We start from the raw sequence: 13,750 nt of genomic DNA, 5'->3' as shown, positions 1-13,750 counted from the left end.
ATATGTGCATAAATGGAAGTTCAAACGAAGCATCTAGGATAAATATATCTAGCCAGATTGACTAGTTTAGCAGTGACCTGATTTTCGAAACGACATGATCCACACCAGTTGGACCTTGAAAATTTCTCGGTTATCAGAAGGGAAAAAAAGGCAGCCCGATGCACAAATCGTCCAAGAAAACAATAATTGTATATGCCAGTACACCGAAGCGAAAATAGAGTTGAAGACTTTTAGAACATGTAGCAGTCTTAATTGTGTATAAAATTGGTGCAAAAAATGCTATACATAGGCACAACATGGAGATATTAGCAGCTGCGCTGCTAATTTTGGCTAAATACGTATAATGATACCAGCTTAGAAAATTAGGCTATCTTAACTAGCATCAGCAGTTACAGAAAATATGAAATGGAGATAAAAAGACATACATGACAAACCGAAAACCAGAGTATCTCATTTGTACTGTAGAACCACCCTGTAAAATCATGGTTTAATGTCCAGTATTAAATTAAATCAACAATCAATTATCAACTACACCAAAAACCAGAACAAGTAAATTAAGTCATTTGGAAAAAATAAATCGGATGTCTTACCCTACTGATTTATTTGAGTGGCCCTAAAAATAATGTTATTTACCAATTGATGCCTCGGCAGTGCATAATATGAGTTTTCTCCTGCCCCAGACAGCTTTAAGGTTTCATTGAGTGATCCGATCCGTGTAATGCTGGGCTTCTTACTGAAGTTTGAACTCATTGACCATCTGCAACTCTGATTATATCTTTATGGAGCTATGAAATAATCTGGATAACCAACAGTTCTTCATTCTAATTAGCAAGGCAAAGAAGCCATAGCAAGGGAGATGGAGAATACCAACAGCAAAATACCTGCAATTTCACATTTTTGAGCAAGCATTAATAGCACAATAAGCAAATTGACTACTCTGCATATACTGATTTCTCGTATGAGGTCGTACACATACCAAAGGGGAGCATATTGAGATGACAAATCTAGAAAGGGATAAGGCCACCTGTTGCAACAAGAGTTAACAGTTTCAGTAAACAACATAAGGCTATGTGAGTTAGATGTCGCACAATAATAATGGTCAATACCATGATCAATTGCAAATATACCTCATTGAGACAAAAATATGGAGGATCCACTGGAAAATGACAAACACACATGTCCAGAGCACAAAATATGTTACACGGAAGAAAGGGAACCGCTGGAAAGGAAGCAAGACAGAGTATTAACCACCGCTTATATATGCACAACACGTAATGCTTAGATAGGAGGGAATTTAAAACTTACTAGACGATTTAGAAACACATCACCGAGAAGGCAAACAGCATTGACAGAATGCATACAAACAGCCAGCTGCAGTAACAGGTAGACTATCAGCTTATGGTACAAATGCAGAGAGAGGGGAGGGCGGCCCATGTAAATCAGGTATAACCTATGTTCATAACACGATACTAACTAATCATGATGTCTACATGTAGGTGTGAATACTACCATTCTACTGGTTCATAAACGAATGAAACTACTATCTACTGGTCCCTGTTGTAAGAGAAGCCTTTCTGTGTCCGTAAGTTAAGATGGAGACTTTGACGATTGGCATGCAGGTATATAGTAGCTTGTCTTCTTTCAAATGGTGAGACGAAAGAACCACCAAAGAAATACTCTAATGAAGTTTTCTTGTAAATGTGGATCATGGAAGTACGATGTTAACTTTTTCCCTTATTTTGAGAACTCAGCCAGAGTCAATAGTAAAAGCACGACACACATGAACACTGAGATTAAACTTTGTGGACTTCAAAAAGCACTTAGCGGCAATTGACAATGAATTTACTCTATCTAGCTTTTGATGATTCATGCTTCTAGAAAATATCAGAAGAAAGTCAGAAACAAAAAGAAAAAACTAAAAATTGAAACAACTGAAACTAAACTACACAATCAGGGGGAAAGAGATCAAGATGGCAGGGACAAAATGCACTTGTCATCTTTTGATGGCAAGAAGTGACTACTTAATAAGCTGAAGATTATAACAGTTGGATAGATATGTATAACTGCCCAAAAAATCAGGTCCTTGTACTAAATGAATGCTCAAGCTTGATTCCATCAATACTTTTACAGATGAGCCTTGAATTGAAGCAATACATAAAAGACGAACACAATCAAGCAAAACTTCATTGAACTAAAAGAAGATTAAGATAAGAAAGCAAAAGTTCTAATACTTACAAAATGTAATCTGTAATTTTTGTCAGTGAGGAATGGGTAGATAACGAGCCAAAAAACACAATCTGTAAGAACAACAGCACCTGCAGTCATCTACAAATTATTTGGGGGATGGGAAAGAATTAGCCAAATACCCACAGAATGCAGCACGAATAAGCACTAAACCACTTTAATGAATGTGCCCAACTCGATATTACATAATTTCAGACATTTACTTCATTTAGGAGATGTAATATCATAATGAAGGTACACGACAGATGATAAAAGATGAACCTCCAGAATATTTACTTGTAGGATTGAACAGTGAAAATACGCTAATTAGAGGCAACTACGCAAGATGAAAAGAACTAGATAATCCAACATCTATGACGAATGTGAGAAATTATAGAAGATTCTATATACCACATGGTAGTAGATAGACTTTCTGCGACTCTGCCCCAACAGCGAAAGAAAGAAAAAGAAATTTGCATGTCCGGTTGTTGTTGCAACAAAGGTAAGGTAAATTGATCTAAAGAGAACATGCCTGGAATATTATTTGAAAGGCAACGCTCCAAGGACCTGCAGCTTCTCTAACATGTGGTTCTCCATGGGAATTCAAGCCATTGGATACAATAAGAACGTTTGCATTTTCAGGAATTGGAGTAGTGTAAGTGCCTCTCTCTGTATCAACACTATCACCTTTACCTCCTTTGCGAGATTGGAAACAGCCATGAATGGAGAGTGAAGATCCTAGCTAGGAAATTTAGTTGAGGGCATTACCAAATTATATAAGAAATAAGGAACAGTACATTGAAAAAGGAAGGTGCGGTGAATGACATAAATTCTCCAATCAGTTAAATAAGGGCGAAGTAATAAATAGGATGCCATGCAGGAGGAACACTACAATTTAACTTTTACTCTCTTCTTGAAAATGAGAAGGGGAACATCTAAAGATAATCAATATCATATCCAGACATGAATAATAAAGATGGTCATAGATTAATAACATACCCCAAAGTAGACTGTAACTAAGGTGAATGTCCACCTGTTGAGTAAAAAAAGAAAAAAAAAAAGAACAATGAAAAGCAAAAGATAAGATCGATCATATTTCAATCAATATAATAGCTTGTTAACATAACATTAGTCAAAAGTGAATTTTATTTGACATTGTTATCTTTACATTCTGAAGAGCTTCTTAGTTACTGTCTCAAATGTTGAGGCTTCTAGTGAGGCTGTTTGTGTATTAAAAGGAAAAAATTAACAGTATAGCACTTCAATACTACAAGGAGATATCACAAGGAATTAAAAATAAACATTTTAAGTGCCTTGTCAGGAAATTGTCGCTAGTTTTTGAGGAATGAGTGGATCCATAAAAAATTATTCAGGCTTTAAACATGACTTCATCAAAAATTACTCAGTCTCCACAACATCCAAATTCAAAAAAGTGGTTGTCACCGAAAGAAGATGCAGCCTATCTCCAACGGGTTCAACTGACCTAGTGTTTTCGACCCGTGAAGCATAGATATATATATATGTAAAAGAAAAAACAGTACAATTTAAACAAATACTAAAGTTTAAACCCATAATTTCAAAAAGTACTTCGTGTTCAGTCTAAGAACCTTAAAGGTTGAACATATCAAGTTTAAATCATAGATATCTGCCTATCATACAGTAAAGGCAAAACCGAGTAATGCCAAGATGAAATTTGGAGCAAAATAATATGGAGAAAATCCTTACTGAGTATAGAAATAAAGTATGCGTACGCCATGAAGAACTACATCTGCAATGAGCAAAGAGAGAAGCACGGCGAAAGCAATTAGTCTATAAGCAAGCAGCCAATTAGGATGGATTGCTTTGTAACATGTCTTCCAAACATCATATTTGTACAAAATCCCTGCTCTCATTTGCCCATTCTCTCTTTGCTGGCTTCTTTTCGAATTCGAAGAACATTCTTCACGCTTCCATATTATAAGAATTGAAACCACCATAGCTGCTAATATCCATATTGCACAGAGTAAGAATCTCCAGTTCAACCAATAACTTGGAGTTGTTGTATCTGTTGTCATAGGTGGCCAAGTATGATTTGAAGACCCTGCTAAAAAGCTCATTGTAATTGTTGTTTAACAAACAAGTCACGCATAATGTAATTACAAGTAAATCTTTGTGATAACATTAAATGGTCACGAAATAAAATGATAAGTAATCTACTATCATAGGTTAAACACTTAAACTACAGTATGAAAACAATCTTTACACCGTCAATGTTTATATCTTAAATCCTTTTATTATTTATTTATCTTTCTAACTAAGTTGTGCACCTAGCAATTCACTAGAATTTAGAAATCGAAGACGAAACGTGATATTTCAAATTGTAGAAATCATATTATTCTTGAAATGTAACCTTCCATTCTCATTTTCTGCTCAATAATAGGTAAGTACTTTTACTTTCAAACTTAAAAAAGGAACTCTTTATGAAATTAGGTACTACTAGACCTTTAGTAAAGTATTTTTTTTACACTATTTAGGAATTTTTTCAGTATTTACTGAAACATATTGAATATATATATATGGAAGAACATTATATTACCATAATCGGAATATTCTATTACTTGAACTTAATTAGACTCTAAGCCATCCACTCTACATAATATATTCTCCTAGCTCAAGGAGGCTCGATTATATTCTTCATATTGGTTTTTAAAAATATTCAATTTTGATCACAAATTATAAAAAAGAAAACCAAAAGCATTTTTCAAGATTCGTAATAGCATAATACGAGACAGAATCCTCTTTAGAAAATAAAGATGCTCTTCTAAACAAAGCACTCTCAAAAAATTCCACATAAAAAGTAAAAAATACAATTAGTCAAGCATTAAGATCAACAAGAACTATGAATAGACAGTAAACTTACCCAGAAAATTTCCTTCAAGATTCAACAAAAAGCTGTCAGTGGTTTACTTCCCTGAGCTGAAAATGTTTCTGTTTTAACGAAAGACATGAAACCAAATAGGGGAATGTGCGTGGTTTCAACTTGTTAGTTGAGCATTAAACTGATGGGTCCAGTGAAAGTGTGACCAAAAAGATGATGTATTTTAGGATAAAAAATGAAATTGAAACGAGAAGAGCAGAAGCACATAAAACTTCCACGTGGATGTCAAATATGGAGTGATCTCCAACCTTATCCCCATTTCCCATAACGGAGATAATTTTTAGGGTAATTTAGCTCCCACCCTCATCAATTTTGTCCCCAAAATGGGGATGAATAGTGTTCATTCAAATATGAGGTACATTATTCATCACTTTTTTATTATTATTTTATTATTAAATTTTTTAATTTATCTCTTTATATATACCTAATTATGTTTATGTAATATCTTTATAATATTAATTTTACATCTTAACTTTGGTGTTAGTTTTGATAAATTAATTTTCGTGCATTTATTATTTTTATGTAAAATTGTAAGTTAATTTTGTTATAAGTTATAATTGTACAAAAAATATATAATTATCTCAAAAAATAAATGGTATAAAAGATGAAATTTGTTCAATGGAAATTAAAAAATGAAATTGAAATGAAAGATAATAATATAATATAGAAGGGAAAGAAGAATATAAAAAAATTTGGGAAAAAAAATGGGGGAATGGTTGGAGTAAGTTATCTTATTTTGGGGACAAAAATGAAATAAAGGTCGAAGATGACCTAAGAAACCAAATAGTATTAAACAATTGTACCATTTATGAATGTAATTTCCGTTCCCTACGTATACTCTTTCTTTACTTATAAGCTACTCAGTCAAATAATAGGAGTAGAAAAATAGAATGTGGGGATAGTATTACAATGCCAACGGAAATACAAATCTCAATTGGCTGGAAGCATCTGGTTGTTGATAGTTTCGTAACAATGAAGACAGTGCATTTAATACGGCGGAAATTATTTTTCCACATATATTTCTCATTGAAAGTGAAATAATGACTTCCTTCCTTCGTAATTAGGAGTGACAAATAGGCGGGTCGGATCGAATATGGTTCGGGTCGAAGACGGATAATAAAAAAAATGGATAAATTATCATATCCGATTCATATTAAATACGGATAAAAAAGGGGTTAACTGGCGAATAATATGAGTAACCATATTGTCTATGACTTCTTGCATATGATCACTTTTAGAAGAATTCTTAGTCTTCCTAACTTGAGGAATCCCCAATTTGAGATTTACAAATGTAAAAGCTAGACTCATTGGTTATTCATTTCTATAATTCTTATCTATATTTGACCCGTTTTAAAAAAGTATATTATCCAGCTCATTTTTTAACTAATAATATGGGTGGTTAACTGTTTTGTTTTGACCATTTTGCCACCCATGTTCATAACTTCCCATTATCTTGCTATTGTTGCTCCAACAAATTAAATGTTATTATTAATCCTTAATATTTGCACTGACAGTTTTTAATAAGGATTATTTTAGACTACTCTCATCTATTAAACACACAAAAAAAATGTTTTAGGAACAAATTGTTGATATTCGAATTTGAATTCTTGTCCGTAAAACAAACAATGTATGTAGTAATTTGAATTCATGAATGATGGTCTTTACTATTTGATGTGCGGTATCCTACTTTGATGGGGAGTTCTTGGTGGGAAGGGTGCCGAGGGTCTATTTGGAAACAACTTTTCTATCCATGGTAGGGATAAGGTCTGTGTACACACTATCTTCCCCAGACCCCCAATGAAATTATACTGGGTTGTTAATGTTGTTGTTCTTGTTATCCTACTTTGATGCATGTGTTTAGAGAAACTAAGTAGAGTGGCAGACTAGTTAGCTAAAAATGGGTTGTAGTCTGGATACTTTGGGAAGCTCAATAATCTCAACCTTTCCAGTTTCCACCGCTTTTGTTATTACTATATTTGAAAGGGATAGAATAGGTACTATGTTATTTAGTCGGGTCTCTATTAGATCTTCGTTTCAATGATGAAAAATAATATTATTCTTATTATAGGTGTCCAAGGTGAAGCAATTTTCAAGACAAAAAGCAAGGCAGGAAGAAATGTAAAGAAGATTGTCACTTTGCATAAAAGATCTACAAAAGGAAGCAATCCCGGATATTCAAGGAAGGAAGATCCAAATTAGCAGAAGATCATGTGTAAATGATTGCACCAATCATCAATCCAATCTTTAAGAGGAACAGCGTGTCAAGCCTAAAAATCCGCTAGGATTATCAATCAAGCCCTAGAAGGGAAATTCGATCAGCTATCAAATCACGTCGTCAAAAGGAAAGTTATTTATACCTGTCATGATTCAAGGAATAGCCCTTGTAAAGCTCCACAATTATTGGAGAGAATTGTCAATCAAGATCGATTTCAAGGATCAATTCCTTTGGGTTTGCCAATTTTTCAAGATCTGTATCAATCAAGATTCAAAACAGATCTTCACTCAAGGGATATTTATAGTCGAAGACCAAGAAGAAGAAGGACATACTTTCGTCTCACCAACCTCAAGCTCTTTGTTCCACTCTTAACAAGCACTGTATTTCAGTTTGGTTTACTATGTAATAATCAGAGAGAAGAAAGAGAGAAAAATATTAGCGGTGCATTGTATCAAAAGAATTGAGAGTTTACTTAGAATAAGAAATCAAATGGTATGTGTAGAAGAAACTCATCAACACAACTGTACTCAGAACATCATGGAGGCCAATGCCTTTTTGCACCTAAAGAAATGAAGAACCTTATGCTAAAGCAGAAGTGCAGCTATCTAAAATAATGAGGTCTTTCGAAGAAGTCGAAGCCGCCCCATATATATGCGAGAAGCAGTGATGACTCCCCTACCCGGAGTGAGCCCTGGGAAGCCAACAGCCTCGATACAGATCGATGGGGCGATACCCGACCCTAGGGGCATCCATCAACAAGAGGCCAGGCCTCAAAGAGTCAACTGTATTGTGTTCAGTCTCGAGATAGTGTCCGACCTCGAGGACCTCCGCCAAAAAAGAAGTCGGGCTTCGGGAAGCTTTCAACGCCATCACTCAACTTAAGACGGTACTCGGTCTCATAGTTTCCTTTTCTAAAAAGAGAAATAAGCATGCAAAGCTCCAATCACGAAGGCTCCATGAAGGCCCGAGGCAGCGCCTGAGTACAGGCAACTCCTCAACAGAATTCTATCTTATACGCTTTATAAAGCTATCTGCATCAAGATCAAAAGGGACCCCCAGGTACCCAAAGCTAACCTTTATTTAGGATAACATTCTCGAAAGCTCCGAAACTTGGCGTATTATCTCCATGCAACTCGGAGGGCCCGATGGCCCGAGCCTATCAGATCAATTCAGGCTTGGTCCGAAGTATGATGATGGGCTCGGAAAAGAGCCATGTAGATACGATGATGGGCTCAAAAAGAAGCCATGTCGATCAGCAGAGGATCAAAAAGAATGCTCGCATCCGAGTTAGATATCAACGGTTGACAATAAAGGTAAGCCCTGACAAAGGACCACAACACAATCTAAGGGAGCTCTACCAAACGACCTTGAGGCCATGATGCCCAATCATGATGCGCAAGGGTAGAAGAAGATGATAAAAAGGAATGGGCAAATAAGCCAATGAAGGAACTGGGATAGGAAAAACAACGCCAAAGCACCCCCATTTATAGGGGGTTACGACATGGTCATCGAGGCTTTGGAAGATTGACCGGAGGATGCAATTACTGTATCCTTGAAAAACTGAATCGATGGCGGTACATTCACCTTGGAGAATGGGAATCGGCAGTGCATTGAATGAACTCGAAATACACAAATCCGTGGGACGTCCCGGTCGCCACAAAAGCTCGCGCCATAGGTTGCATAATTAGTGTGACGTCGCCGTAGGGAGCTCGAGGAGTCAAGTGTCAGAATCATTTCCCTTCGCTTCGTTCTGGGAAATGCGGAGACTATCTGTATGCGGCAAAAATCAGAAGGCTTATTTTCTTGCTATTAAGTCATTTCAAAGGGATGCCTCGAGAACCCGAGGACGTGGAGCCACGATTGAGTCCCCTCCCTCGGGGCTCGTCGAGGTCCGACTCAGAGCAGACAGAGATCAAAGCTAGGACAGAAGAGGAAGCTCCCAAGGCACACGGCTAAGTTTGACAGGGTCGGCCTATCCAAAGCCTATGCCGAAGCGTCGCATCTAGGTGTCCCATCTCTGTACTTAACAATTAATGTATGTTGTACTATAGTTGAGTTCCCCTCCTATATAAAGGAAACTCGCACTACCTTGTAAACGGCTGATGTTGCTCCATTCTCTCCACAAGTGCAATAATCTCTCTCTCTCTCTCTTCTTTCTAAACTCGCTCTCACTAGCCTGAGGCCACTATAATATTTATTGCTTTCCTACTTGTTCTTAATTTTATCGCTTGGTATTGGATATAAAGAGCCTTGTTTGATCATTTATTAACTGTTATCCTATTCTCGACTGCCACCGATACCTCGAGCATGACCCTGACATCAACCCCGAGGTCCCCCATCAACTAGTCCTATATCCGGGCGGCAGGCCCCTCGGTTTGATTACTACCTTGATTAAGCTTGCATTTCATCATTAAATTCAACATTCTTAGCATCATCTGCTCTAACAACTAGCTCGAAAATAGATCACTTATTTTTAGAATCATATGTACAAATTTAATTGTTTTTACTATTTTCACAGTAAACAAAATGTATTCACAAGAAAAGATATTACCAGTACATCGATATGAGGCTGAGATAGGGTTTTGATGTCCTCGTCGCTGAACGTGAGATTGTCCTTGGATATGTAACCTCGAGTTCGCTTTTCCCTGGTGATGGATATTTTTGTTTTTCTGATAGTGGGTTCTTGTGGGACGTCATTCCTCCCTTGATCATGTGGATGACATGCTGCGGCTCATTTTTTTCATTCTTCCTATTTGCCTCTTTTTCCCAAAACTAGTTTTTGGCTCGGTTGCTAAGGAACTTCGGAGGTATCGTTTGTTGAGTAGCCGGGATACTTCTTCTCGGAGCTATCTGCAATCTTCGGTCCTATGACTATGTGTGCCGTGAAATTCACACACAAAGTTGGGGTTCCTCTGCGATGGATCTAATAGTATAGGTCTTGGCCACCTGGTATCTTTAACTTGCTGAAACATCAATGTTGAAGTTATATTCCGACAAGCGGGGTGCCTCCGTTGGCCCTGTGTGCCTATTGAATTCGACTCTGCTTATGAGTCCCTGAGGATTCTGACCTCGGTTTGTTCTTCGATCGTTTTGGGGTATGTTACACCTTGGGGCGTTTCTCCTATCTTCGATGTATGGTTGGTACCTTTCCTTGTTCGGCTTTGGTTCCTTTGCTAGGAGTCTGCTTGGATATACTGAGCCAGAGGGGGCTCCAAATTGATCGTCCTTGACCCTAATCTTCGACTGATATCAGTTGTGAACATCTGACCAAGTCATGGGGGGGGGGGGGTGTATTCAATCAAATTCTACTTCAGCTGCTTTGAAGCCACCGAGCTTCGCTCATTCAACCCTTGGGTGAAGGCCTGCACTGCCCAGTCATCGGAGACTGGTGGTAATTCCATTCGCTCCATTTGTAAGCGAGATGCGAGCTCCCGTAGAATCTCATTTTCCCTTTGTTTGATTTTGAAGACGTCAGATTTCCTTGTAGCCACCTTGATGGCACCAGCATGTGCCTTTATGAAAGAATATGCCAACATGGCAAATGAGCCTACGGAATTCGGGGTTAGGTTTTGATACCACATCATGGCCCCTTTTGAAAGTGTTTCTCTGAACTTCTTCAACAGGACAGATTCGATCTCGTCGTCCTTCAGGTCATTTCCCTTTACGACACAAGTGTAAGCTGTGACGTGCTTGTTAGGCTTCGAGGTTCCATTGTACTTCGGTAGATCGAGCATTCTAAACTTCTTTGGGATAGGCTTTGGAGCGGCTTCTGATAGGAATGGTTTTTGTACGAATTTCTTCGAATCAACACCCTTCAGGATCGGGGGTGCGCCCGAGATCTAATCGACCCTCGAGTTATAGGTCTCTACCTTTTTGTCGTTGGCTTATATCATCATTTCACCCGACTCAATCCTCTTTGTGAGGTCTTCGAGCATCTTCATAATAATAGGGTCGGCTGCTGACCCATTGTTACTCGACCTTTCAGGTACCTGTTCGGTCCGAGGGGCCATTTTTTGGGGCCGTTGTACTTGGATTTTTTTGGTGGCTTTGCAGTTGAGCAATTGCTAGCTGCTATGCCTGCAACATCTCAAAAATAATGTGAAGGCTAACCTCTTATTCCTCCCGAGCTGGGATTTTTTGAGCTTCTTATTGGTATCCTTGGCGTACTCTCCTATTAGTGTGGGAGCTTATATCGACATGTTGGGCATCACGTGAGACCACATCTGCAGGGATTGGCTCTGGTGCGTCCTCAGGGTTGCATGGTGGTACACCAATACCTGGAATGGCTACACCATTCTCTCCATGGTCTTCAAGACCGTTGTTTTCATATGCATTTACTGATTTAGACATTTTGACATAAAATCAAAGATTCTTGGACAAGAAAAGTGTGAAAGATAACTTGCGTTATGTAGTAAACCAGCAAGAAAACAATCACTATTATTTTTAGCCCCACGATGGACGCCAAATTGTTTACCTTGAAAATGGTAATTACAATTAGCTTGAGAGCTTTGATGAAGGCTCTTTATGGTTAACAATGAGTGTTTACCGTGAAAATGGTAATAACAATTAAATTTGTTGATGAGACTCTAAATATACGTGATCTATTTTTATGCTAGTTGTTCAGAAGTTGATGCTAGATATGTGAGATTTAGAAACAAAATAAAGTTAAGGAGAGAGCTATAATAAAACAGATAAGCTAGTTATTCGGGGCCTCGAGCCTGTCAATTCGGGCCTCGAGGTCGATCTTTGGGCTCGACTACGAGCTATCGAGGGTAATCGGGATAGGGCTTAATAGCTATAAAATAATCAATGAATGCTCTTTATGGCCAATGAAAAGCAATAAATGAAGAACAAATATGAAGATGATAAATGAAAGCAATAATATCAAGAGAGTATACTAGAGAGCAAAGAGAATGTTCTTGTATATTTCTTATGGAGTAGTTGGAGCAACAGTTGGTTACAAAATGACAAGGATCCCCTTTATATAGAAGGGGAATCCCTACACAGCACAAAATACATTAATTGTAAAGATATGGAGCTGTGACAGCTAGACATGACACCCTGATTCAGGTTTAGAGTAGGTCGGCTAGGCTTTGTCATACTTAGCCGTGTGTTTTGGGAACTCCCCATTTTTACCCTGGCCACGGTCAATATTGCCTCTAGGTCGAGCGTTGACGAGCCTCAAGGGAGGGAACTCGGTCACAGCTTTGCAACCTCGAGGCTTCGAGATGGTCTTATGAAATGCCTTAATAACGAGAAATTGGACCCTCTGATTTTACCGTATATAGATAGTCTCCGCGTTTCCTAAAACGAAGCGATGGGAAATGATTTTGATGCCCAACTCTTTGGGCTTTCCACGACGACGTCATACTGATGTCGCAACCTATGAGGTAAGACTTCACGATTACCGGGACATCCCATAGACTTGTCTTTTCGGCGTCATTTAATGCACTGTTGATTCCTATTCTTCAAAGTGACAGTAACGCTATCGATTTAGTTTTCAAGAACGCATTGATGGCCTATAAATGGGGGCATTCCAGCACTATCTCTTTATCCAAGTGCCTTTCTCCATTCATTCATCCCTTTCTTCTCACTATCTTCTTACATTGTTAACCACCATGTTCGGGTTTCACGGCCTTAAGGCTGTATGGCATCATTTCTATAAGCTGCGTGATGGCTTTCTGCTTGAGCTTCTGCTTGTTGAACGAGATTATACTGTCTTGTCGTTGCTGTTGTTATTACGACTGCTACTGCTGTCGTTATTAGCTTGAGGTGATGATACATCGGGGGCCAACTTCTTCCGACTTGGAAGGTCGTTTGGACTCTACACCGCTGCTCAGGAGAGTGTTCGGACTATACACCGCTTCTCACTCTCCTATCCTAGCATGGTGTGGCTCTTCATCCCTTGGTTTTTTTTTCAAGGGATCAAATGGCACAACCGAATGCTAATATTGCATGGCATGATGTGCTAGAATGTGGACTCAGAGCGGTCGTGCAAGTAGGGTTGATTTGGCTTCGGCAGGATATGTCTCTTTTTTCCACCTCTTCTGCATCACCTTCCTCTTCTTTATCTTCCCTCTTGTCTCTTCTTCATCTTCTCCCTCGGGGGTATTCATCTGTGGGATCGAGATGGGAACCTAGAGGAGGTGATGGTCGAAGATATCACCCTCGAGGACTCATGCTCGAGGAGGTGAGGCTCAGCGATGCTGCCACTGGAGATGAACCTTCAAGAGTAGACTAGGTTCCAGGCTCTTACTACATATGTATTCTTTCGCTTCTTTGTTTCTGTGTAAGGACCCCTCGCGGGCTTTTGTAATCATACGTAAGGACCCCTCGTGGGCTTTTGTAATCATATGTAAGGACCCCTCGTGGGCTTTTGTAATCATATGTAAGGA

General features: G+C 38.5%; 1 protein-coding gene across 4 annotated transcripts; it reads right to left on the bottom strand.

The window, feature by feature from the left end:
* Positions 1 to 228: 228 nt before the first annotated feature.
* LOC107818147 (uncharacterized) lies at positions 229 to 5,385 on the bottom strand. Of its 4 annotated transcripts, none has more exons than XR_012707420.1 (10): positions 5,123 to 5,385; positions 3,949 to 4,303; positions 3,223 to 3,256; positions 2,756 to 2,965; positions 2,236 to 2,325; positions 1,306 to 1,371; positions 1,128 to 1,219; positions 977 to 1,024; positions 591 to 881; positions 229 to 472 (listed from the first exon to the last, which is right to left on the bottom strand). XR_012707420.1 is itself a non-coding variant. In XM_075249294.1 (9 exons), the coding sequence occupies exons 2-9, from the start codon at positions 4,275 to 4,277 to the stop codon at positions 770 to 772; spliced, it is 981 nt and encodes a 326-aa protein (XP_075105395.1). In that variant the 5' UTR covers positions 4,278 to 4,303; positions 5,123 to 5,385; the 3' UTR covers positions 229 to 769. The 4 variants fall into 4 exon arrangements, 2 of the variants coding, with proteins under 2 accessions (XP_075105395.1, XP_075105396.1); XR_012707421.1 differs by having other exon boundaries at positions 3,949 to 4,306; positions 5,123 to 5,305; XM_075249294.1 differs by having other exon boundaries at positions 229 to 881.
* Between the last annotated feature and the right edge of the window lie 8,365 nt (positions 5,386 to 13,750).

This window comes from Nicotiana tabacum, chromosome 3 (assembly GCF_000715075.1).
Source record: "Nicotiana tabacum cultivar K326 chromosome 3, ASM71507v2, whole genome shotgun sequence".
NCBI classification, from domain to species: Eukaryota; Viridiplantae; Streptophyta; class Magnoliopsida; order Solanales; family Solanaceae; genus Nicotiana; species Nicotiana tabacum.
Note: the sequence above shows the minus strand (reverse complement) of the source record. Positions and strands in the feature narration are given on the sequence as shown.

Coding starts and splice junctions, on each gene's coding strand:
- LOC107818147 (XM_075249294.1), bottom strand. CDS start 4,277: ATGACAACAGATACAACAACTCCAAGTTATTGGTTGAACTGGAGATTC. Junction 1,372..2,235: donor AAAATTACAGATTACATTTT/GTAAGTATTAGA, acceptor CTGTTACTGCAG/CTGGCTGTTTGTATGCATTC. Junction 1,025..1,127: donor CATATTTTTGTCTCAATGAG/GTATATTTGCAA, acceptor TTGTTGCAACAG/GTGGCCTTATCCCTTTCTAG.